At 41.3% G+C, this 27,458-nt stretch overlaps 1 protein-coding gene across 2 annotated transcripts; it reads right to left on the bottom strand.

The window, feature by feature from the left end:
* Positions 1 to 550: 550 nt before the first annotated feature.
* Positions 551 to 23,333, bottom strand: YWHAB (tyrosine 3-monooxygenase/tryptophan 5-monooxygenase activation protein beta). Of its 2 annotated transcripts, XM_063802989.1 has the most exons (7): positions 23,197 to 23,333; positions 21,340 to 21,434; positions 7,253 to 7,555; positions 4,974 to 5,097; positions 3,955 to 4,118; positions 2,973 to 3,068; positions 551 to 2,687 (listed from the first exon to the last, which is right to left on the bottom strand). In XM_063802989.1, the coding sequence occupies exons 3-7, from the start codon at positions 7,550 to 7,552 to the stop codon at positions 2,631 to 2,633; spliced, it is 741 nt and encodes a 246-aa protein (XP_063659059.1). In that variant the 5' UTR covers positions 7,553 to 7,555; positions 21,340 to 21,434; positions 23,197 to 23,333; the 3' UTR covers positions 551 to 2,630. The 2 variants fall into 2 exon arrangements, with proteins under 2 accessions (XP_063659059.1, XP_003317000.1); XM_003316952.5 differs by lacking the exon at positions 21,340 to 21,434 and having other exon boundaries at positions 23,197 to 23,330.
* Positions 23,334 to 27,458: the final 4,125 nt, after the last annotated feature.

Here is a 27,458-nt window from a genome sequence, read left to right as displayed (position 1 = left end):
CAGAGTAGCAAGGAAGCACTAATTGTAATCTTGGGCTAAAAAAGACCCCTCTATCCTGATTTTTTTCTCTCCTTGTGGTAATGTGGATGTTTTCAGAAGGGGCAAATCCTGTGAGGAACCAGCTCTGCAGGCCACCATACAGTGTGAGGACAGGTGAGACGCCAGCTTGGTGATGACCAAGCCTTATGCAACCATAGGTTACCTATTTCACTGGCTTGGTTGTATCTCAGGGTTAAAAAATGGGGAAGGGATGGTGGGCTTGAATACAATGCAAAATAACTGTCCATACCAAACCTTAGAAGTCACTAAAGAGGACCTAATACCTGCATGGTTTGTTGTGGAAGGTAGAGAGGTATCAAGTAACGGGTGGAAAGAGGCTGTTTAATTAATGGTAATTTCTTCCCCTGGATAACACCTTGATTTCTGGTCCTAAATAATGAAATAAAACTGCCTATTTTTAAAGAAAACAGTTAAAAATAAGTGTGATCAGAATAGTTAGCTAGGTCTGGTAGCAACAGAGATGGTGGTGACACATCAATTCACAGGCAACTAACTGATAAAATTTTTATTTCACTTTTGAATTTTTACACTTTTCCTGATTATTCTGTGTAAGGTGAAACTAGAACTGTTTAAAAGACATACACAAATCTAGTACATCAATAACCGGGGATTTTTCTTTTTTGCTATACTATTTTCACAACCACGGGTGTGCTTGCTAGGCAATATAACCATCACAGAAGCAAACGTTAGGCAGAATACTGGTAAGAAAAAACAAAGCAAGAAAAGAGCTACCAGATATACAGACAGGCTTGGTTCCACATTCACTACTGCATTTTCAAGCGCCAAGTATTAACTGCACATTTTTGTTCAGCTAGAAAGGAGGGATTTTTTTTTGTTTTTTTCTTTTTTTTTTTTTGGTTTGTTTTAAATCAGTGCATAAATTTTTCTTTTCTCATTTCAGCAGATGGACAAACAGATGGACTCTACAGCTAAGTGGAATATCAAAGGTAGAGGGGTGATTCTGTGAGACTGATAGGCCTGACTATTCTCAATTCTCCCCACTGCAGTGTTCACGCAACTTCCCTGAATATAGGGTCTCCTTAAACACATCTGAGCGCTGAGCTGGATGAGTGCACTTGGGAGACCTGGTGACAGGCACAAAAAGCATGATCAGGGCTAGCCTCAATACAGGGAGAAATCATGGATATTTAAAAATACTTTTTTGATTCAGATTCCGGTATGACTGAAGAGCAACACCGTGTTGAGAACTGGAGGAAGACAGGGTTCTGGTGCCAGAAGCTCTTCTCCAATCTTTAAAGCCAGGCTTGCTCACCAAGGTGCTCAGTAATGTCTCTCACCCCTGCCCATATATAGCATTAAAAAGTGAACAAAAGACAGATAAAGATAGAATTCAAAAAGGAAAAAAAGTAAGGAAGCAGAGGGACAGAAACTTAGAAGAGAAAACCAAGGTCAACAGTCAAAAAGGATGGTGGGAAAGAATGTTTAGATTTCAAAATTTAAAAGCCCCGAGCTAGGAAGAACCTGAAAACTGAGTACTCCTCAAGTGAAAGGCCATCTCTACAGAACATCATTCCTTTTTTTGTTTTTTGTTTTCTTTTTTGGAGATGAGGTCTCGCTATGTTGCCCAGGCTGGAGTGCAGTTATTCACAGGTGCAACCACAGGGCACTGCAGCCTTAAACTCCTGGGCTCAAGCGATCCTCCTGCCTCAGCCTCCCAAATAGTTGGGACTAGATGCACGCACCACCACGCCTGACTCAGGACATTATTCTTAAAGGTATTATCCAGGAAACAGATAAGGTCATTCATAAAACACACGGCTTTTTTTCTTTAGCTCAGTGTTAACAATGAAAATAGATTCCACTATTGAAGCACAAGTTGCAAATTGGTAACATAGTGAACATATTGCTGTAGGAAAGGGGGTTCAGTCTGGTGTGTTATATGAGCACTTGAACTTTTCAAGGTGTCATAAGCCAGTTATCTGCCACAAAGAATTTCCATTTCAGGATTCGAGTTTCCTCAGAGGAAGATACTGTGGACATTTGTGGTCATGAACTTTTAAGTGGCAACAGCCCAAACAGGTCAAGTGTCTTTAAGTCCCGAACAACGGCAGCATTACTGTGAATTACCATTCAACTCAAATGCCAAATGATGTGTGTCTCACTCCAAGTTCCAGCATCACAATATAATCTCTATAACTTTCTGTACAACTTTACAATGGAATTGTATTTCAATGATTATTTTGATATCAGATTAAACCTTCCAAAAAGTTACACATAATTCAGGTCTATTTTTTCTACCAGTAAGAGTTCTGCTAAATTACAAAACCCCATAATCACAGTGTTCAGTTTTTAAAAAATTAAACACACAGTAATCCTGTCAATGTTAATCAAAATCAAAACTTCGGAATGCCGTGGCATTTATGTGACCAATCTGAGTTTTAGATACAAATACCAGCTGTTTATCCCATGAACCATTTTTCCTAGGCTGAGGCTGTGAAAAATCGAAAGTCGACGTACGATTCTCTTTTTTTTTTTTTTTTTTTATCGCACAAGGGATATATGTTGAGGGTACAGAGTGACACTGAACAGATCACAAAGCACGAGAAACATTAGTTCTCTCCCTCCCCAGCGTCTCCTTCGTCTCCCTGGTTTTCCGATGTCCACAGCTGCAAGAGAAAGAAAGTATAATCAAAGCAGGGCGACTAAAAGTTCCCTAGGTAAGTGGCCCAGTATGTATAATCTTATCTCACTCAACAGTTTAAAATTATTCCTGTGTCACTGCAGACAGGGATGACTGCAAAGGTCAAAACTTCAGCAGTCATTTATAACAAATTTAACAACTTAAAACTGTAACTACATGTAACGGTACAAATCCCCTCTTGAAGATAACAGTGAATTATTAAGTAGGTGAATAGGAAAGAGACTATAAACCCTGTGGAAGTAGTACTTACAGTGAGATTGTCCCTAAGTAACTGCATGATCAGAGTGCTGTCTTTATAAGACTCTTCATTCAGTGTATCCAATTCAGCAATTGCTTCATCAAATGCCTAAAACAAAGAGCCTTTAGCAAAGAATTCACAAGTTCTCTGGAGCTAGTTTAGCCCACTTTTTTTCCCGCTAGGTGAATATAACTTATCTTCTTGTACAGTACTTTGGGGGAACCTAGGCTATTATTACCCTGTCTGTTAGCTGTTTCCAGCAGAAGTATAAGGCATATTTACAAAGCACCAACCAACAATGACAGAAACTCCAAGGTAAGAACTTTGCTGTACCTAATAACTAAGCAGTATTACTGCTAACCCTAGCACAGTCATTCTGGGCAAACGCGTGTGATTTTTTAATTACCAAAGACTTTTCTAGCAATCTTCTATTTAAAATTATTTATTTATTTAAACTAAAACTCAAAATGTCTGGATACAAGGGATAAAGTGAAACTCACATCACTAAATCTGATTTAAGTGACGGAACTTTAAGGCACCTTTCCCGAATAAAAATGTTTTTAAAAAGTTGTGTGCATGTTGAGGGACTACAAAAAATATGTAGAGAAGGCCAAAGGAAGAATATGGAAGGTAATCCAACACACAACAAGAATGTGCTATGTATTTCTTTTATACAACTATAACCTCAAATCTTGGCATGAGAATGACAATGTATAACCAAGGCCCAAAGCTTGGTAAGAAACAACTAACTACATTCACCTGGAACTTTCTACAACCACCCGCAAAAAACAGTAATCAAACAAAGTCAGCAGAAGGTATTGAGAATGAATTTAAAAAGTAACAGATCTGTATTTATCTCATAAAAGATACGCTCCCACCCCCAGAAAATCTTTCAAAAAAAGTCCAAGACAATGAGTATGTTCAGGAATAAAATGAAGTTAATAACACAAGCACTGTTTTGCTATGGTTAGATATCACAAAGGGTCTTTCTCACCGTTTTTGCCAGGCTACAGGCCTTTTCAGGAGAGTTTAGAATCTCATAGTAAAAGACTGAGAAATTTAGTGCCAGACCAAGACGAATTGGGTGTGTAGGCTGCATTTCTTTCTTACTAATTTCAAATGCTTCCTGGTAAGCCTGCTGGGAGTTCGACACAGTGGCTGTAACATAAAGATGAAAATATTAAAGGCTCGGTTCTTTCATAGGTATCACACATTGGACCAACTATCAAATTATTTTCTCAGTCCCAAATTGGGCAGGAGCAATGACCTATCAAATGAAGTGTCAGTGTCTCTGCCATTCAATTATACATTTGTTAGATATTTATTCTAAACCAAGCTGTATATTAAATGCTTTGGGGGAAAACAATTATGACAAAGTCTACTAAAGCAGTTAAATACAGCTATAACCTTTAACAATATAGAATGTGAAAAACCATACATTCTAGTGCAAAGATCACAGGCTTTAGAGTCGATAGATCCAAACTTTAATTCCCAACTCTTACTCCCTAGGTCTATGGCTTGGGGCAAGTAGAAACCTCCATAAACCTCAGTTTATATGAAAAATGGGCAGCCTGCCACCTAACTCGTAAGGCTGTGTGAAGAGTAAGTGAGACTCGGAAGTACTTGGCACAGAAGCACTTAATAAAGTGTGGTTAAGATTATCACCATCACGGTAATACATGTGATAAAAGCAATGCATCACTAGGGTAGTTTCGTACCACCAAGTATAAAAAGTTCACTGCTAAAAAGAGAGCTAACAAATAATACTCAAGATAAGATCTTTTTAAATACACTGCGCACCAGGTTTGTAATGCCCTCCATACTTCCCTGTCAGATAAATTTTTATTTGCCCGCCCATGACCCCGTTCGTCACAATGCTGTGGTCTTTTAAATTCTTAGTACTGTGACATTGGTGTCTATGGCGAACAGACAAAGCAATAATCGTTAAAAAGTCCCTGTGAAAGAAGACTGGCTCCATTACTGGTCGAATTTCTTTTTAAAGATATTACTTACTTTGTTTGTTGTCTCCAGATGCCACTTCAGAAAGATACCTAAAATAATCTCCTTTCATTTTCAAGTAGAACACCTTACTTTCTGGTTGTGTAGCATTGGGAATAAGATATTTGTCCAACAGCTCCTAAAAAATGAACATTGTTAAGAATTTAGAATTATTCACGAGATGTTAAAACTATGTTTGAGATTCAAGATATACACTACTGCTTCTAAATAATTTTTTGGAAGATTAAAAAAACACCAATTTTTCATCCAAGCTACTAAATGTTGTTTAGCCCAGGTCATAACAGCAGATGCCTGTATTCTTCTGTTAAAAATCACTTTGACCATCCATAGGGGATAATTAAAGTATAGCCATACAATGAAATGCTTTGTAGGCCTTTAAAATGATGCAGAGCTAAACAGATAATGGAAAGGCTCTCAAAAGAAATCTGAGTGAAAAAAAGCAGATTATAAATACCACAAGAATCCTATTTTAACATTAAGATGCATATGTGTACATGCTCACAAATATATAAGGGAAAAGCCTGGAAGGAGTATGTTAATAATGGTTCTCTGGGTGGTAAGATTAGAAGTGATTTTTACTTTCTTATTTATATTCTTCTGACTTGTTCCCCCCACCATTTTTAAACCCACAAACTGGTATTACTTCTATAATTAAAGGGGAAAAAATATCTTTCCTTAGGAGGAAAAAGGTGATAATAGAGCAAAACTGCCAAGAACTAAGTTTAAAGTCAATCTGACCTGGGTAGAAATCCCTCTTCTGCCACTTATCTGTATGACTCTGGACAAATTACCTAATCACCTTGAGCCTCACTTTCCTCAGCTATACGAAGGGTCATCTTCTAGGGTATAGCCATCTTCTAGGGTAGTTATAATGATAAATAAGTTGACATACATAAAGCGCTTAACACGTTGCCTGGCACGTAGTAAGCACTCAAAGAGTAGCTAATACTATTAATAATAAATTCCTTTAAACATTTATGCTTACAACAAAAGTAGTTCTGAAGGAGTCCAAGCTTCGTATACAGAGCAATATTTTCGAAGAGTTGTTTTAGAATGTGGCATCCTGAAAAACTGGTTAAGAGGCAGTAAGTACCAAGCTCTTCTTCACATTCTTTCAGATGCTCTTAAAAGTTGGTCTACATTTCATGAATTATGGAACTTTCTTGCCCTTGGAATGCATGACATACTTCATCTGAATACCAGATGTACCTAACATTCAGGAATTAGTGCACCATTAACAAACCCCCAAATTACCAACAGGCAACAAATTTAGTCATGACACTCTTACGCCATGAGTCTAATAAAAAGAGAAGCTCAATGCAAAGCTTAGTTATAAGGGGATTTAATCAACCAAAGTGAGAAGATGCAGGGGGCGGCAGTCGTTTTAATATTCTTTGTAGACAGACAGTGTGTAACTCCTAATAGGTTAGGGATAAGGGGTGCTGCCTGACGGCTGACAAGCTTTATACTGGTTTTCAAAAGAAAGGAGTCATGGGCAGTAATTTAGAAAGGCAGCCAGCAGGGAAGGTGGTAGGTCCCCAAGTGTGAATTCCTTTTCCCTTCAAAGCAGCCCTCGCTGAGTTCATTTTTACCTGATTTCACCTGGAAGAAAAAGAAAGTTCCCAATGGCTCAGGATGTGCGGGAAAGACAATATGATTATGATTTGTTTTGGAGTACGTACCCCTCCCATTCAATCCCAAGTGGCGGCCAGAGGGAATCAATCGTCTGACTAAGGGTTTATGTAAAATACAGGAGAGGAGAATGACCAAAACACTTTGAATTTGGCTCTGGAATGCATGCCGAACTTGATGGATGTGCCTAACTTTCAGACCAAAGCAGGACTTTACAGTGTGAAGGCATGACTGGGGAGAGGCTGAAAGGCAGCTCAGCTTTTTCATCTCCCTCCCCTACTGGCGATGACATCACTACTCTGACTAATATACACAATAGCCTATCTGTAGCTGTATCTATTAAAATCCTGTCTATCTGGCCTCAATTTTAAAAGATGGAGGGAGGCTGAAAAAATGTCCCTGTTTTTCACAGGTCTTTTTGATAGGAGAGGAAAGTATCTCAGAAGTGATGTACAACCTCTGATCAGGCAATAGGTGACACAAATTATATCATATGCTTAAAAATTAGTTGTAAATACCTGGCAGCTTTCCAGTATATTCAGACACCTCTCTCTCATAAGCTGTTTTGAGAGTCTGCATTTATACATTAAATTAATACTATTTAGAAACCACTGTTCAAAACAGAAGCACTGGCCTCTTACCAGAACATCATTGCAGATGTCCTGCAGTTCTGCCTCTATCTTCTCACGGTACTCTTTGCCCATCTGCTGCTTCTTCTCATTCCTCTCTGTTTTCTGCTCAATGCTGGAGATGACACGCCAGGAAGAGCGGCGGGCGCCTACCACATTCTTGTAGGCAACAGAGAGCAGATTTCTCTCTTCGTTGGAGAGTTCATGCCCCTGTTCTGTGACTGCCTTCATGGCTGCAGCCATATCATCATAGCGCTCAGCCTGCTCAGCGAGTTTGGCTTTCTGTACCAGCTCACTTTTATCCATTGTCATTCCCTAGAACAAGAGCAAGAGAAAAAGAAAGAGCAAATGTCAGGTTTCGGGGCCTAGGAAACATGTGTGAATCTTCTTCCAACCCATCTGGAAAGCAGCATACTAAATGTGAAACATCTCATTCCAAATGCCATCAACAATATTGATGATATATCAAACACCTCTAGGGTTAAGTACTTTGCTAAGGCCTTTATATTATTTTGGTCAAATAATCTTCCCAACAGTCCCAGAGTAGATATGTTCATAACTACTCTGTTCACAACTTTCCCCTTCTTATGGGTGAAGAAATGGAGGGTCAGGGAAGGCAAGTGATATGCCCAGAGCAACATGCAAATAGATGGTGGAGAGCCAGAACTCCAGCTCACATCTATCTGGCTCTAGAGCTTTTGTTTTCTTCCATTAGCCTAATTCACCTGCCTGGTACATACAGACTGCTTAATAACTATTTCTTTAGAAGTTTATGCTTACTAGCCGGGTGCAGTGGCTCACACCTGTAATCCCAGCACTCTGGGAGGCCGAGCAGGGCAATTCACGAGGTCAGGAGTTCGAGACCAGCCTGACCAACACGGTGAAACCCCATCTCTACCAAAAATACAAAAATTAGCCAGGCGTGGTGGCAGGCATTTGTAATCCCAGCTACTTGGGAGGCTGAGGCAGGAGGATCGCTTGAAACCAAAAGGCAGAGGTTGCACTGGGCCGAGATCACGCCACTGGACTCCAGCCTGGGCAACAGAGTGAGACTCCATCTCAAAAAAAAAGTTTATGCTTACTATATATATGTCCTTGACTTCTCTCAGTAATTGTCTTGTTTGTTTTAATGACCTTAATCCAACTGTATCCTATAATACAGGAAGTCCTCTCTTCACTGTCCTGTAAGCAACTCTGGTTTTGACTAAACCTGTTTTTTCCATAGTACAGGAAAGAGTAAGTATGATGTTTGTTTCAACCAATCCTGAAGCAAAAGATATGATTTTAAATGATCTATTTGGCTGCACCCATCAAGCAGTAGATAACTGAAGGATGGGAAAGATTATATCACATCTTCTGTAATCTGCTAACTTTGTTACTAGGACACACTGCACAGGAAGAACATAAACTAAGGGCAGTCAGACTTGGGCTCTCTCTGGCACTAGCTCTGCTACTTACTTACAAGTGGCATGACCTTGGTTAAATCACTTAACCTGAGAGCTTCGGTCTCTACTGGGCAATAAGAACACTACCCAGGGCTGGATGTGGTGACTCACGCCTAGGATCCCAAGAGTTCAAGATTATCCTGGCAAATCAGTCTCTAACGTAGTAAGACTTCATCTCTACAAAAGAAGAAAAAATTGGCTGGGTGTGGTGGTGTGCACCTGTAGTCCCAGCTACTCAGGAGGCTGAGGTGGGAGGATCACTTGAGCCCAGAGTTCCAGGATGCAGTGAGCCGTGACTGTGCCATTACATTCCAGCCTGGGCAACCAAGTGAGACCCCTGTCTCTAAAAAAAAAAGAAAGAACACTACCAACTCTTTTAGTGGGCCTGTTATGAGGAACAAAAGACCTGATACATGTGAAGGCACCTTAAAAAGTATAAAGCATTATATAAAAATATCAGGCACTAATTTTGTATATGGTATAGGTTGCAAGAGAAAGGGGTGTATAACAAGATGTACAGCAACATAACTTGAAACCATAACTGAATTCATCTGAACCATAACTGAGTTCATTTAAAGTTTTTCTGAAATAGACAAAAATCCTAGTGACTTCAGTTTATCAATTTATCAAATCCATATGCCAATCAGTGAATATCTCTTATCAACTCACCACAGTCAGTTCCCCACTGCAATAATCACCATTTACAGAGTGCGGTAATTTTAATAAGTAATTTTTGGATAAAATAATTGAAAAGTTATTTACTAAACAAGAAGTTAATTTTATGTACTGTTGGTTTAAATATTGATATATCAATCTGTGCCACACAGTATAAAAATACGCTAATATCCTGAGCTATAAAAACATGAAATGCTACTTTAAACAGTAGTAGTAATGTCAGGTTTTTTTGTGTGCTTTCTTTGTCTGTTTGAGACAGAGTCTCACTCTGTCACCCAGGCTGAAGTACAGTGGTGGGATCTCGGTTCACTGCAACCTCCACCTCCAGGGTTCAAGTGATTCTCCTGCCTTAGCCTCCCAGGTAGCTGGGATTACAGGCGCGTGCCACCATGCAAAGCTAACTTTTGTATTTTTAGTAGAGATGGGATTTTGCCATTTTTGGCCAGGCTGGTCTTGAACTCCTAACCTCAGGTGATCTGCCCGCCTTGGCCTCCCAAAGTGCTGGGACTTACAGGCGTGACCCACTGCGCCTAGCCAATGCCAGTATTTTTAAAACAAATTCTTTCATTACTACATACATGGTATCACAATTTAAGGCTCTGAAAATGATTATTTGTTTGGAGACGGAGTCTCATTCTGTCACCCAGGCTGGAGTGCAGTGACGCAACCTCGGCTCACTGCAACCTCTGCCTCCTGGGTTCAAGCGATTCTCCTCAGCCATCCGAGTAGCTGGGACTGCAGGCATGCACCACCACACTCGGCTGATTTTGTATTTTTAGTAGAGGTGGGGTTTCACTACATTGCTCAGGCTGGTCTTGAACACCTGACCTCAGGTGATCTGCCTGCCTCGGCCTCCCAAAGTGCTGGAATTACAGGTGTGAGCCACCACGCCTGGCCTCTTTGCTATTTTTAAATTAACCATTTTCTGCTGGGCGCAGTGGCTCATGCCTGTAATCCCAGCACTTTGGGAGGCCGAGGCAGGTGAATCACGAGGTCAGGAGATCGAGACCATCCTGGCTAACACGGTGAAACCCCGTCTCTACTAAAAAAACAAAAAATTAGCTGGGCACGGTGGCACGTGCCTATAGTCCCAGCTACTGGGGAGGCTGAGCAAGAGAATCGCTTGAACCCGGAAGACGGAGGTTGCAGTGAGCAGAGATCGCGCCACTGCACTCTGGCCTGGGCAACAGAGCAAGATTCCATCTCAAAAAAAAAAAAAGGAAAAAAAAACCCAAGAAAGTATGACCTCCACTCACAAAATGGTTTTGCCTCAAAAGTCATTTCTGTATTTTCAAGAGAGAAATTCTACACACAGGGCCTTATCACCTAAAAATGTTTTAGGGAGCACAATAAGATATACTCAAAATCTAGGTGATTCAGAAAGAATTGATTCTCCAGTTCATAACTATAATTTTTCTTCCTACTGCTCATTATCTAAATCACATGCAGAGCTGTGTCTTATATAAGGCTCACTAATTGTAAGCTTACACTCAGTGAGGCAAGTCTCACTTTGATCCATCTGACATCTTCACTCACAACACTAGAATAAAACTAAGGCAGAGAGAGTAATCCTCAAGAAACATTCCATTTGTTCCCTTCTATTTCCCAGAACCCCCACAGCAGTCAGAAGAGGCCACATGGTAGTTCTGTCCAATGAAAGATAAGTAGAAATGATGCTACTTCCAGGCTAACACTGTGAATATCCTACGTGTGCCTCCCCAGGCTCTCTTCCCTCACAGCAGCCACTGAGAAGGCCATGTATTCTAGGTGGTACAGTCATGCAACTGTAGAGTTTTTGTCAGCCTGAGTCCCCGGGTGACTGTATAGTGCAAGACTCCTGCAGACCTGCATTGGACACGCAGGGTGAAAACAAAAGAAACTTTTGCTGGGTTAAAACATTGAGATGCTGGAGCTGTTGGTTACCACAAGACAACCTGTTCTACTCTAATACAAGTACATCAAAAATACTCTACCATCTTAAAAGTATATATAGTTGGCCCTCCATATCTGCAGGTTCCAGATACACAGATTCAACCAACCATGGTGGAAAATAAAGAAGGAAAAAAACAAAATAAACAAGTATCTTCAGATTTTGGTATCCCCAGGTGTCCTGGAACCAACACCCCCTGGATACCAAAGGATGACCACTGTCTTCATATATCTAACTTTCTTGACCATAAGGTCTTTGAGATCAGGACAATAAATATCTTCATCATTAAATAACCCTACTTCATGGTTCCTAAAAGTGCCAGGTACACCAGAAAGAAGCCAACTTTCAATGACCCAACAACCTTTAGAAAAGTTCCAGTCTGTAGACTAATTCAAAGTTAGAAGTCACTTAGAGGCCCACTTCAAAGTTCATAGAACAGTACCTATGCAACTCTACCTGTGGATTACTCCAAATCATAAAGTACTGGCCAAAAGCCAATTCAGAGCTAAGCCATCCCATGTGGTATCATAATGGAGTAATAAAGGATTGCCGTTGCTAAATAATGCCATCAACCTCTTCAGCTCTACTAGGCCCCAAAATTAAGCTATCCCCCTTTTACTTCTCTCCTTCTCAAGGATTAAAAGTTAAATCATACTACTCCAAAGAATCTGGACTATTCAGTGGGACCTCCCAAATATGCCTTCCTATTTCCCAAAATAAAATGTACCCTTTCTGTTTGGGGTCAGCTATTTTAAGCTTCTCCGAGATTACTGCAAGATTTCTTAGAGATTGAGAACCATCATGGCAAGATAAGGACTGAATGCACACCTTTTTAAAATCTGTATCCATTTATCTGTTTCAAATATTTTTAATTATACACATACAGAAACAACTTACAACAAACAAAATCCATAGCTAAAGGTCCTGATGGCTACTGCTTACATAACTTTTGACTTATATAACATGGATTTTGAAGCAACTAGACCAATTTCAACAGGAAATGGGTTACACAACACCCAGCAGTTTGGAGGAAGGCAGCAAAGGAGAAATGAAATTGTTCCTATTTCTACATCTACAATAAATCTCCCATCCAAAATCTTGCCCTAGTGGCAATGCTTTCAGTCACTCATTATCTACAGCCCCCTCCATGCCTTTGCTGTAAGACCCATTTTCCTATAACCCTGCTCAAGTCACTTTCTGCTCAAAATTCTTTAAAGTTCCCTGATGCCAAAAGCAGAGTCAGATTTCCTCCCCTATCAGTGAAAGCTTGCCAACCTATCTTCCAGACCCCCACATCATGCCTTCCACATCATATGTGCTTCTGCCATAAAATGGTTTTCTTACATACAAAGTATGCTTTTCTATCTTTGCTCACCAAGCCACTCCCTCTACCTGGAATGGCTTTTCCCAAATTTACTCTGCATACAAGATTCTTCACAGTGTGGCTCAGATACCATCCCTTCCATGAAGCCTTTCTTAAGCTGTTTAAGCCATAGCCATAGCCACATGTGGCTATTCACTTAAAATGTGGCTAGTGCCACATATTGAAATCATATTTTGTTCATAATGGGTTAAGTAAAAACAAATAGAATCAATTTCACTTTAAAAAAAATTTTAAATGCAGCTACCAGAAAAATTTAAATTACATGTGGCTTATATTCTATTCCTACGGGACAGCATTGCTCTAATGAATATATTCTCACAAAGCATTTCGCTGATACCTGTCAATGTCTTACCACGTTTCTTCAGTACTAAAATTACTTACGTAGTGTCTCCTATTTCCCTTCCTACACCATAAGCTCCTTTGGACATATCTCCCACAGCATCCTGTACATAATTGGTAGGAACAAATATCTGCTGAATGAACAAACTGATCCTGAAATGTAAGCATAAAACTGCAGAGTTGGTAGAGTTCTCCCTTTTCTCAAATAATTCAAAGCACCTATTAGCCTCACAAGCATATTAAATCTTCATTACATTTGTACCTAGTTTCTTGAATTTCTGTGCCCTCTGAAATTCAAAGAGTAATTTACTCTTCCAGTCAGGCATGGCAGATCAATCTATAATCCCAGTGCTTTTGGAGGCCAAAGCTGGAGCATCGCTTGAGACCAGGAGTTCAAGACCAGCCTGGGAAACATAGTAAGACCTTGTCTCTACAAAAAATAAAATATTAGCCAGGTGTGGTGGCTCATGCCTGTGGTCCCAACTACTTGGGAGGCTGAGATGGGAGGATCGCTTGAGGCTAGGAGGCCAGGGATGCACTGAGCCATGACTGCATCACTGCACTCCAGCCTGGGTGACAGACACCCTGTCTCAAAACAAACAAAAAGTTACTCTTCCTAAATTACCTCTAGTCTTGCCTTTGTCCTTACTCAGTAACTTCCAATGACTCCCTTTTGGCTACTCCATCAAATTTAAGCTCTACCTGGCTTTCAAATTCCTGATAAATTGTCTCCTCTTTACTTGTTTGGCTTTCTCATCCACTGTTCTCCAACATGTACCTTGCTCTCAGGCTGGCCAGCACCACATGCCCTATAAACACAATGCTTAAACGTGTCTGAAACTTCTTTTGTAGTTCCCTTCATCTAGAGTGCTCTCCTATTTACTGCCTGCCTATCTGAACCCCATCCATTCTTCTAGGGCTACAAACCCTTCCCTGACTGCCCTAGCCCTCACTGATTTACCTTGCCTATGACTCTGAATATACTTATAGCCTATTACATGGTCTAGGACTTCTTTATGCCATTCTGTGATACAGATGAGTACTGTACCACTTGCAGCTTCACGTGTGTGCCCTCAAAGGAAAGCTTCATGTTTGTTTCACATTTAATGCTTATAACTGTGCTAAGCACAAAACTCATATGCAAATGAATATCAAGTTTTTCTACAAATCATTATTGGGAGAGCACAAGGAACACAGAGTACCTATATGTAGTATAGTCGGAAGGCAGCAGGACTGTGTGTCACAGCGCAATGTGCCACTATACAGCCATGTGAGCATGTTAAATTTCAGCCTTCCAATCCATAAAATGAAGATGGCATCTACCTCAGTAGAGTTGCTGTGAAGATGAGGCGCAGGAAATTAAAGAATACTAAATGTGGAAATCTTCCTTGAAAAATGCATAGTGCAAAATCAAACTGAAGTACTATTATTCTTCTCCACGACTATTACACTGTAGCAGCCCATAAAACCATAAGCTTGAATTTTCTTTTTAAATATACAATTTTGTGAGAAGGAAAAGCAAAAGTCTAGATTAATCTTGTACAGATAGTTAGTATGTTATGTTAAAATGGACATATATGTTAAATGTAACTGAAGTTTATCCATTAGTTTCTAATTGAATTTTCTAGTGATATGCCATGATGGTTTTTAATCAAGACCTACTGTTGTTCCAAGACTTTGAATGAGGTTCCCACTAAAAAAAAAGTCAGCAAGATACTCTTTATTTGTCTCCTAAAAAGTTTTTGAAAGACTATAGTCTCATCATCAGGCCTGGCACCACTGCAGAAGCATCAAGATACTGGCGCAGGCAAACTCATTAGAGGCCACAAAAGGCCCAACCCTGCAGTAAGCCAAGAGATTTTCCTTGTGCTGGGCATATTTCAGGAAGAGACTGACGTGCTTGAGAACAGGAGCTCTCCAGCACACCTATATGATGATGATGGCTGTCAATCTGTTCTAAGCCACTGGATGCAGCAAGTCAGGACTGGGAAGCATTTGTTGATAAACGCAGAGATTGCTTAGTGAAAAAATGGAAGCAAATCTAAATATCCAACAATATGGGAATGGTTTAAAAAATAAGGAGACTGGCCAGGTGCACTGGCTTACATGTGTAATCCCAGCACTTTGGGAGGCCAAGGCAGGCAGATCACCTGAAGTCAGGAGTTCGAGACCAGCCTGGCCAATGTGGTGAAACCTCGTTTCTACTAAAAATACAAAAAAATTAGCCGGGGTGGTGTATGACTGTAATCCCAGCTACTCGGGAGGCTGAGGCAGGAGAATCACTTGAACCCAGGAGGTGGAGGTTGCAGTGAGCCGAAACTGCGCCACTACACTCCAGCCTGGGCGACAAGAGCGAAACTCCGTCTCAAAAAAAAAAAAAAAAAAAAAAAAAGGCAGGGGAGGGAAGGAGATAGATGGTACAAGATTACGTGGCCATCAAAAGAAGAGATTTAATGTCATGAAAAGATTTATTTAAGAGCAATGGGGGCTGGAGGGACGAGGCTGCACAATATTTTATTTCTGTAAAATATCCCCTAAAGAACAAACAAACCCGAACAGAAAGGTTACACCAAATGGTTAACACTCGTTCTGTCTCTGGGTAATAACATTATTATATCCTCATTTTCCTATCTTTTTAAATTTTCTTCAAGTATGTATTACTTTTTTAAAAATTGGGTACTATTTCTTTTTTTAAGAAAAAAAGTGTTTTTCTGTTTAAAGAGAAACCACTAGTGCAGATAAACAGCTATGAAAAATAATTCTAAAGGTACTCACAAAATAGGATTTTCTTCAAAGAAACAAAATCCTAAATCAGATAATAAATGCTGAAAATAGAGGATCTAGGAAACAGCCTAGCCCCTCTATCTCAATTCCTTCCCCAAGGGACATCTTTCTAGTCAGGGTCAAAATACTGAGAAGTTATTTCCCAGTGGCTAGAGCAGATATCCTAGGAGAAGAATCAAAAAAGAAAGAAAGAAAAGAAAAAGAAGACTACCTATTGCTAATCCATTTTTTTTTAAATAAAGGCAGTGCAAAGACAGAAAGGGTTGAAAATGACAGCTGTGGCCTTTAGAAGCACTGGCTTTCAGCTATGTTTTGTTTTCAAGGCAAAGAACATGCTCGATGCGAAAATAATAAGCTTTGAATTTAATAATTTGTTAGAAATTTCAGATGAAGACTCCATTATTATATGTCAGGAATTACCCAAGCTCTATACATATAAAATATACGGTGGGGTCTGCTTTTAGCAAGCCTTACATATACATCTGAGCTTCTAAAGAGAAAGTAGGTGATTTTTCTACATTTCCACATTATAACTTATCTGAATCTGTTTTCTCAGTGTTAAAAAGAGACATTAATAGCTATCAAATAAGATAATGAACATAAAATGCCCATATAGTGCTGGTTAGAGTAAAGGCTCATAAGCCATTCTTATTTTTTATTCTTAAGCTACCTCACAAAAATGTAACACATATAATCCAATGTGTGTTGAAATAACTAACAAAATGAAAAACTACCAAATTTCTAAGAACTCTTTGGATTATTCATTGAGAGGAATTTAAAAGAAAGCAGTGTAGTCCTCCCCTCAGAGAGCTTAAACTCTAGTGGTAGAAACACAAGAAAAGAGCACATGTATATCTATTACACATCAATTAAAAAAAAAAACAGCACACGTTTAAGGGTTACAATGCCTCTCCTTAGAAAGCCAACCAGACAGAACTAGAGGAAACAGGTTTAAAGGTAGCTAGGTCGTGACTTAAAAAGAGATGTTATTAATAAAGTGCATGTATGTTTTTCTAGATGAGATAAAAATCAAAGGCCAAAGCAGATAAAGAAATGAGAATAAGGAAGAAAACTGACAAGAAAATCTGAAAAATCTAGGCTCGAATGTTTCAATGGGGTAAGGAACTGATCACATATTCTGAACAGCATTCACAGATATACCATTCCAGATAGAGCATCCACAGCACTGTAAAGCAGAAGTTTTAGTTCTGGAGTCTCTCTGCTGAAGAAAAATCAGATGCCAAGCTACTGCAGAAGGGACTGAGAAAGTCAGTGGGACCAGGTGGTTAGTGGGTGTTACCCAGAAAAAGTTAAACACTCCTGGCTCTCAGAGAAAACTACTCACTAAAAAACACCCACTATAAAACTGTCTGTGTGCCATTCTACATATAAAATTTAGAGTCCTGTAATAAATTTAATTCCATTCAAACATTTGCAGGTTCTTTGTTAGGAAACAAAACACAGCATATCTGTAATACAAAGTCATTAGCACTATGTCCAGTGAACACTGAATTTGGAGAGAAACTGCATTTCTATTATTTCAAAATCCCTTCCCTCTTTCACATCAGTTGTTGCATATCATTGCTAATTATGTCCAATTAGCCATGATTAAACTTACTGAGGGTGTTAAGTGACAGGCGCAAGGTTACACATGTGACTTAATGGTAGATATGACAATAAATTGACTTCTTGGCTTAAGTAATCAATCCAAAAGACACTATGTTAATTCTGATCCATAAAGACAGCCCAATTGGTTGACCTTATGAATAATTTCTACAGTTTGGGGCCCACTGACATAATGAAGCCTATCAGTCTGATTTACCAGTACCGCACACCAAGTCCACAGGCTATGTGACCTCTGTGAATTTGTTTTCTCATCCATAATACAGGCAAATCTGGGCTGGGCGTGGTGGCTCACGCCTGTAATCCCAGCACTCTGGGAGGCCGAGGAGGGTGATCACTTGAGGTCAGGAGTTCAAGACCAGCCTGGCCAACATGGTGAAACCCCGTCTCTACTAAATATATAAAAAAATTAGCCGGGTATAGTGGCAGGCGCCTGTAATCCCAGCTAATTGGGAGGCTGAGGCAGCCTGAAGGCAGAGGCTGCAGCGAGCTGAGATCACGCCACTGCACTCCAGCCTAGGCGACAGAGCAAGACTCTGTGAAGAAAAAAAAAAAAACATAGGCAAATCTACTTACTAGGGTTCCTGTAAGGAGTAAACCTGTTTATGATATAAAACAGTAAGCACTCAAATAAATGGCAACCACAGTACATTCCACACAAAACTTAAAAAACCAATGGTCAGCCAGTGAAGGGAAACTTACTATGTACCTCATTTATTTTACACGTACTCTGCTTTAAAGACTTTTAAAAGAAAGGCACATAACAATTTCCCTATGCTTATTTCTAAAATGGCCCTTATCACAGTTTACTGCAATGCAAGTGTCTCTGCTGGCTCCCACACCGGACTGTGAGCTTAAAGTAGGAATCCGGCCAGGCATGGTGGCTCACGCCTGTAATCCCAGCACTTTGGGAGGCCGAGGCAGGTGGATCACAAGGTCAGGAGTTCAAGACCAGCCTGGCCAAGATGGTGAAACCCTGTCTCTACTAAAAATACAAAAATTAGCTGGGCGCAGTGGCAGGCGCCTGTAATCCCAGCTACTCAGGAGGCTGAGGCAGGAGAATTGCTTGAACCCGGGCTTCAGAGGTTGCAGTGAGCCAAGATCGTGCCACTGCACTCCGGCCTGGGCGACAGAGTGAGACTCCATCTCACCAAAAAAAAAAAAAAGGTAGGAATCCAGACTTGTATCTTTGGACACCCAATGTGGAGCACAAGGCCTAGCACACTGAATGACTGCTTGATCAACTGATGCATTCTTAAAAAGTGAAAAAGCAATTATTTCCTACGTGGACAGAGGAAGGTAGCACACATCTGACCTATAAAATACAGACTGTTTTTATAGTCTTAGACTACTTTTTGAAAAAAGCCAGCCAGCTCTCATCAGGAGCAACACTATACATTTTGACTAATATTTTTCAGCTACCAATCATTGTATTTATAGATTCAAACTGACTTTCAACAAGCCTTTGGATTACTTTCTGTCCATCTCCTCCATTCAGAAGTCCAATCAGTTCGCTATACAAAAAGTTCACTATACAGAAACCCAAACCAGCTAACTCGTTTAGTAAATAACAAAAATATCCATCCATCATTTATGGCCTGCAAAGCACTCAGGGATTCCTAGAAACGCATTTGATCCTAAGTATCCTATGAGGCAGGTGACATTGTCCCATTTTATAAATGCAAAGAGTTAACTCATTCAGGGTCACACAGCTATATATGGCAGATCTGGGATCTAAACCAACATTAATTTTAAAATTAATGCTCTTTCCTTTATGTAACCCTATCTCCTAAAGATCAATTATGAACTCCAATGCTCACTTAAGGAAAAGAGAGAATTGTCAACTTTTAAAAGAACTATACAAGGTTGTTACAGTGAAATTTTAAAACTGGCCTATTAAGCTAATGTATCTAGCTTTAAAAATAAAAACAAAATCAAGGAGTTAAAAACAGCATAAAAACATGCCAAAGACTCACCAAAATGTCAAACAAATTTTAAAGGAAAGCTCTTAGCTGAGGGCAAATAATAATAATAGACAGGACTCATATCTACTTTATTGTAGCCTTCAATCTTCTTGTCCTGGTCAAGGCCATTCAGAAATAACTTCCTGTTGGTTCTCTTAGGGAAAACAATAAAATAAACTAACCAGTACGGGAAAAACTTACATAATAAAGAACTGGCCAGAATTAAAAAAAAAAAAAAGTTAACTAACCTACAATCTGCTAGGAATGACTTGAGGCCACTGATCATTTACATCTCATTACAAGTATCAGATACATATAACCACACCTCTATTAGAAAATCTTTTAGTAGAGAAAGCAGTAAGATGATTGGCCTTCAGCACACATATCATGAGACAGAAAGCACTTTTAGTCTGTTTCCTCAAGTATTCCCCTTAGAAAAATTCCCTCAGAATCCAGCTCCAACCGTTAGTTTCTCCATCATGCAATACAGATGACTGCTAAGATCATATTCACATAGAGATCAAAAGGATTCTAAAGCTTAAAGGTTGCTATTACGGTTAAATTTCTTGCCCCTTAACTAGTGAATTGTCATCTTTCCCTAGAAAAATGTAGAAACAAGGAACTTAAAAGTATCTCTACAAGGAAATTTTAGTTCATTCTCTAAGGTACCAGCATTTAAAGGAAAACTCAGTTTGTTGACACCGAAAGAGCAGGTAGCACAACAGGATGTTTTAATTTAGAAGTTTCTCTCTATTTACGTAGATATATTTCCTCATTTCCTCCCTGCCAACAAAATGAGAAAAATCTGAACATCTACTGATGAAGTCGTAAGATAAACAAAAATTAATGGTCACAATCAAATTCTATTAGATGAAGAACCTAAAATTCTATGACAAAGTAACTGATGACTTTCTCCCTAGTATGAAGCAAGTACTAGAAAAACTGGATTGTTCACAAGCTTGCTTCCTGATGCATGCTAGCAATTATCATCCCTACAGGCCAGAATGGGTATATGCTCCACAATAAATTGTCCTGTATCTATCCTCAAAAATAGCTAATATTCCCATTCAAACGTTTACTTTATTAGGATTGGTGTAAAGAAAAATTAAGGACTAAATGGTGTTCACATAAAACATATACATGTGCTGTCTCTACCACATGTAGAAATCTGTAATATCATTCCTCAGAACCAGATCACCTGGTTTCATTCCTGGTTCTGGCACTTACCTTGCACTGTGTGTGAGACCTCGGGAAAATTATCCTTCTCAGTGCCTTAGTTTCCCCATCTGTAAAATGGGGCTAACAGTCTTACTTTTCATTGGTTGTTATGAAGGCTGAGCTAATATGCTTAAAGTGCTTAAAAGAAAGCTTAGCACACAGTAAGTACTGTAAGTGGTAACTATTATTATAGACTAATTGTCTGATACCACCTCATCAGTTGGTGAATAAATCACAAATGGATGGATTCTATATAAATGTCCATGAATAGCATATATGCTATGTCTAATCTATACACGTGTATATTCATGCAGATGGTCAATAACATCTATTGAACCCCAACTATATCCCAGATGCTTATTTTCATTATTGAGCTTGTCGCAACAAAAATATATCAAAAGCTGCATTACCATTTGTGCTATATAGATGAGAAAATGATTCAGAAAGACTGGATTTGCCTACATGCAAAATAAAGTCCTATAATAATATACCATTTTTTGAAAGCAACATGTGTACAAAGCAGGGTTTAGTGTCATCAGATGTTAACTGGAGAGAAAAAGCCATTAATAGTGAACTCTGATTAAAAAACAAACCAAAAGCTTATATTTAACAATTTACAGTTTATAAAAAAGGCTTAATGATAACCCTGGAAATAAGAAAACCAAGAACCAGAGATTAACATGCTGAAGATTCAGAAAGCTAGAAAATATTGCAGGCAAGATTTCAACCAAATTTACCTGACTCCAAGTCCAGTGCTCTTCCTGCTTCTCTATCCACAGCCGAATGGGCAAAATGCACTTTTTGTAGCGGCCCAAATCTCTGGAGACTCTGCCTAGAGAACCAGCATCATGGGAATTTGCTCAGCCTGGTTTTACAGAGGCTGCCTCCCTGATCTATAGCGCTCCAATTCTAAAATGGCTTCAATATAACAAGCACTGCAAGATGTGAAACGTACAAAAGATTATACGGTAGGAGTCATACTCCAGGGGCTGGCAATCCATCAATATTTGCTACTGATGAATGAGGATATTCCGTTTGAAAAAAACTAGGTGTTATAGTCTAGGCCAAATCACCTCGTTTCTCATAAAGACTTCATCTGCAAGATAGGTGAATGGTTTCTTATCTCATTGGAAGGACAGGCCAGGAAAATAATTCTGCAGTTGCTACAGGATTATTAGCCTTCCATTTTGAAAGCCACACTTAAATTTCTAACTTAGGTCCAATAAGATTGACAGGTTTTACACTCACACACTGTGTGTTGCCAAGGACAGGGATCCAAGAAAAATGAGGGCTCAAACAAATGAGATATCCCTAAGTAAGAAATAGGGTACACTGGAAGCAGTCAAGAAGAAATTCACCAAGAACAAATACTTATACACATTTCCAAATGAAAATGCAAAAGCTGCAGTGTCCAGGTCTACAAACTGCATCTGTGTCTGGCTTCACATGAACTGACAGAATGAGAAATGCAGACAATTTTCATATTCTTGTAAGTGCTTCACCTTTCTCTTTTGGTTCCCGAGGCTGATTTTATGTTCATAGCATCGTCTTGCCAAATTTCATCTCCCACACAGGGCAAGCAAAATCAGGACCTGATGCTATCTAGCCTTACCAAAGAGAAATGCAATGAAGGCAACGACAAGAAACATGTATTTTACAGAAAGGTTGGCAAATTGCTTACCAAGGCTGCCACCTCTGAAAACCCCATTATATGGGAGTTCTCCATTTGCGGCAAAGATGCACTCACCTTCCCACCTCTTCTTCCCTCCGCTCCCCACCCCCCGACCAGGAAGCCACCGGGCAAATTTCAGACCGAAAAACGTGCTAACACACAATATGGGGGAATTTGGGGTAAAGACACAAAAGAATCTGGCATTAAATGACGGTAAATACTGTGGGAAAATACTCCGATTCTCACCCCCTGATATTTTTTCCTGGGGATCCGGCCTGACTCAGTAACCGGCTCCAACAAACAGATTTTCTTGATTCAAACCCAATTCCCTTCCTAGGGAATCTTGGGTCCTGCCAGGCTCCATAACCAGTGAAGGATGATGAAATGGTTTTACTGCAAAATGGGAGGGGGTTCCCCCACTGCTGTCTCCCAAGGTTAAACCCCTTACTCATCCAGGAGGAGCCAAACACGGGGACTGGGGCTAGAAAACTCATCTGCGTTTGATTAAATTTTAATTTCTGGAAACCAGAAAGCACGGAGCAGAGGTGACAGGGCTGAAGGGGACGTTCTTGCCGACCAAGACGCAGGGAGGGGTCGCGTGGGGACCGAAGCAGATAGTGAGGGAGGGTCCGGGATCCCCGGCTCCGCTGTCCCTTACGGCACAGTACGGAGTTGCACCCCGCCCGGCCGGCAGGACCTCAGGCGGCCCGAGCCTCTCCAAGAGGTAAAGGGCCCGGCCCCGGAAACAGGGAGGGGCCGCTGCGAGGTCTGGCCTCGCCGCCGGCGGCCGCGCGGAGCGAAAGAGGCAGCGCGCCGCCACCCCCCGGGGCCCACCCACTGGGCCGCCGTCGTCGCAGCAGCCAGAGAGGGGCTTCGAGTTTGGGCCCCCGGGGGCCCCGGTCGGACCCCGCGCCGCACTCACCGTGGGAAGGCTGCAGGGAACAAAGACCCTTCCGAGCGAAGCTCCGAGCGAGATGACCTCTTCCTTCCTAAGCCCACTACTCAGGCGGCGGCAGCGGTGCCTGCAGTGGCTGCAGCAGCGGCGGCGGCGGCGACTACCCCGGCTCCGGAATCGGCGGCGGCGGTGGCGGCAGCTCCACTTCCGCTCCGATCGGCACTTCCGCTCCGGTCCTGGCCGCGCCCCGCCCCAAACCGTGTTCTCATTGGGCAAGCGAGGCACGGGGTTGCCACGGCCCCACGGGAGGGGCGCAGACGGAAGGGAGGAGGAAGAAGAGCGAAGGGCAGGGTTGCAGGGGCCGGGGCAGGGCGGATGGCCGGGGGAGGGACCCAGGAGGAGGTGGGCGGAGAAGAAGGAAATGGGGCGGGGGAGCGGGAAAAGGAGGTGGGAGGAGAGAGGGCGGAGCTAGGGGTGGTCAAGATACGGGCTGTGTGGGAATAAGGAGGACTAGGAGTGTGGTCTGGATGGGGATTGCCCTTTCTGCTGGGACTGGAAACGCGCCAGGGCCAGGCCCGGAGATTCGAGGTTTAGCAGTTCCCCCTCCACCCCGAAAGTAATCCTCACTGGGTCGGAGGCCGATGTCAGTCCTCTTACTGTGTGCTTTGGTAATACTGGAGCCAGGGAAGAACAGAAATTGCTCATCCCTCAATGTTCATTTAATCCTTTCAATCCTTCAGGGTACTTACCTTTTACTTCTTTGGTAGACTGAAGAGGCCACGTGAAGTGCCAGGAATCCAACGCACAAACGTCTTTTTAAAAAACCTGTGTAGGGCCGAGCGCAGTGGTTCGCGCCTGTAATCTCAGCACTTTGGGAAGCTGAGGTGAGAGGATTGCTTGATGCCGGGAGTTGTAGGCTGCAGTGAGCTATGGTCATGCCACTGCACTCCAACCTGGGAGACAGAGTGAGACCCTGTCTCCAAAAAAAACCCACAAAAATCTGTGTACATGATTTCTTCTTTAAGATGCCCCCTCGTTGAGGAAGTTCAGGGAAGGAAACAGGCCTCCATGGCTCCCCTCCCCTCCATGACTGCTCTCACAATTACCAACATTCTACTCCTCTCAAGGTAGTTGATTTTGTTTTGTTTTGTTTTGTTTTCTGTTTTTGAGACAGAGTCTCTTTCTGTCGCCCAGGCAGTGTCACAATCTTGGCTCACTGCAATCTCTGCCTTCCAGGTTCAAGCAATTCTCCTGCCTCAGCCTCCTGAGTAGCTGGGATAACAGGTGCATGCCACCACTCTCGGCTAGTTTTTGTATTTTAAGTAGACACGGGGCTTCGCCATATTGGCCGGGCTGGTCTCAAACTCCTAACCTCAGGTGATCCACCCGCCACAGCCTCCCAAAGTGCTGGGATTACAGACATGAACCACCTCGCCCGGCTTCAAGGTAGTTGATTTTTAAACTCAGTCCTTCAAAATGCCTCTCGCCTTCCCTCTCTCCTGTTCATTTATTCTTTCAACAAATGTTGAACAGGCTTTTTGCTTAGTGCTGGAGACACAGCGATGAACAAGGCAGATGGGGCCCTGCTGTCTTGGAGTTTGCAGTCGGGTAGGAGAAAAAGCCAAGTAAATAGGCCTTTGCCGCCTTGCCTTTACCCTTACTTAGCTAAATGACAGACTTCTAATTCACCGTTTTGCTCTCAGCCTCGCCCGTCAACTGCCAAGTGATCTTTTAAAAATACCATTCTAATCGTGTCCTGTTCTTGCTTAAATTATTTAGTGTGCACTCAGACCTAGATGACAATATATAAGTTCCTTGAGTGTGACAATCAGGGTTCTCCAAAAGCTGCCCTTATCCTTTAGCTGCTATTTCTCCCCCATCGTAAATACCCCAATTCAATTGGATGATTCCTTACCCTCCCAATATGCCATCTCCAGTATTTCTAAGCAGTTTGACTTAGTTGCCAACACTTTTTTAAACTGAAAAGTTTCTGTGTGAACAGAAATCTGCCTCTCTGCCTTGTCTGGTAACACTGTGTCCACATTTCTGTGTGGCAACAATTGGCTGAAGCCAAGGAGTGGCTGCCTGTTCTAGACTGGGTATGGACTTTCCCAAATGCCAGGGACCCTTCTCGACCTGAGTCTGCTTTTGTCACTTATGTTATCTGTCATGTAGGCATGTGTGCCAGTGACCCCTGTACTGTGCCACCTTTTAAGTTGAACAAGATTGAGAACGTGTTGTGTAATGTAAACAGCATGGTTTTGGGTCAAAACCATTGGATTTGAATCCTGGAGAGGTTAGTGCAAAAACTTCCCCATGAGGATTGTCTTTGGCAGACCCTAGACCAGTAATCTAGAGACTACTCAGGCTAAGTAACCTTTAATGTCACAAGACTGTGCCTTATGCCATCATCCAGAAAATAGCCTAATGGACCAGAGGGCTAATAATGATTATACCACAAATGACATCAACAGTGCATTGAGGGAACAGAAGTGCCCTTTGTCAGGCATTCCTAGGTGCCTGTTAAAGGGTTGCATGGATTAGCTTATTTCACCATCTCTGCATTCTAGGCCAAGCGTCAGCAAACCACAGCTATGAACTGACAGCGATACAGATAAATGTTAAAATACAATGTGATAGGTGCAACCATAGAAATAAATATATGTGCAGGGTATTATGGGAGCTTGGGAGAAGAGCACCTAACCCATCTTGGGAATATGATGGGAGAGCAGGAAAGATTTCCTTAAAGAAGTGATACTTGAGCCTTATATATTGCAGTGGATCTTTTTTCAAATTATAGACTTAATTTTTAAAAATGTTTTTGTAGAGACAGGGTCTCATTATGTTGCCCAGGCTGGGCTCAAACTCCTGGCCTCAAGTGATCCTCCTGCCATGGCCTCCCAAAGTGCTGGGATTACAGGTGTGAGCCACTGTGCCTGGCCAATAGACTTAATTTTTTAGAACAGTTTTAGGTTTACAGAAAAATTGACCAGATATTACAGAGTTCCCACATTCCCTGTCCCTCCTCCACACAATTTCCCCTATTATTAACATCTTGTATTAGAGTGGTACATTTGTTGCAACTGATGAGCCAGTATTAATACATCATTATTAACTAAAGTCCGTAGTTTACATTGGGGTTCATTCTTTATGTTGTACATAGTTCTATAGGTTTTGACACATGCATAATGTCATGTATATAAATAAAAGTTTTAGTGTCCTAAAAATCTTTGCTTCAACTCTTCATCCCTCACTCCCTCCCCTCACCCCAACCTTTGGCAACCGCAGACCTTTTACACTATAGTTTTACCTTTTCTAGAACGTCATATAGTTGCATCATACAATATGTTGCTCGCTTTCTTTCTTTCTTTCTTTCCTTCTTCTTTTTTTTTTTTTTTTTTTGACAGGGTCTCACTCTGTCACCCAGGCTGGAGTGCAGTAGTGCAATCACAGCTCACTGCAGCCTCGACCTCCTGGGTTCAAGTGATTCTCCCACCTCAGCCTCCCTAGTAGCTGGGACTACAGGCGTGTGCCACCACACCCAGCTAATTTTTGTATTTTTTATAGAGATGGGGTTTTGCCATGTTGCCCAGGCTGGTCTTGAACACCCAGGCTCAAGCAATCCTCTTGCCTTGGCCTCCCAAAGTGCTGGGTAATAAAGTGTGAGCCATTGTACCCAGCACATATGTCGCCTTTTCTGACTGGATTGTTTTATTAAGTAATGTGATTTAAGTTTCCTTCATGTCTTTTTATGATTTAATAACTTATTTCTTTTGATTGCTTAAAAAATCCCCTTGTATGAATCTACCATATTGTGTTTATGCATGAACCTATTCTTTTTTTTTTTCCAGACAGAGTCTCACTCTGTTGCTCAGGCTGGAGTGCAGTGGCATGATCTCAGCTCACTGCAACCTCCGCCTCCCAGGTTCAAGTGAGTCTTGCCTCAGCCTGTCAAGTAGCTGAGATTATAGGTGTGTGCCACCATGCCTAGCTAATTTTTTATTTTTAATAGAGACAGGGTTTTGCCATGTTGGCCAGGCTGGTCTCGAACTCCTGACCTTAGGTGGTCTGCCTGTCTCGGCCTCCCAAAGTGCTGGGATTACGGGTGTGAGCCACCACACCTGGCCCATTAACCTATTCTTAAGGATTGACTTGTATCCTCCAGAAAGATATGCTGAAGCTTTCACTCTTGGAATCTGTGTATGTGACCTTATTTGGAAAAGGGCTTTTGCAGTATAATCAATTAAAATGAGGTCATTCGAGTGGGTCCTAATCCAACGTGGCTGGTG

Source organism: Pan troglodytes, chromosome 21, assembly GCF_028858775.2.
Source record: "Pan troglodytes isolate AG18354 chromosome 21, NHGRI_mPanTro3-v2.0_pri, whole genome shotgun sequence".
Classification (NCBI taxonomy): domain Eukaryota; kingdom Metazoa; phylum Chordata; class Mammalia; order Primates; family Hominidae; genus Pan; species Pan troglodytes.
Note: the sequence above shows the minus strand (reverse complement) of the source record. Positions and strands in the feature narration are given on the sequence as shown.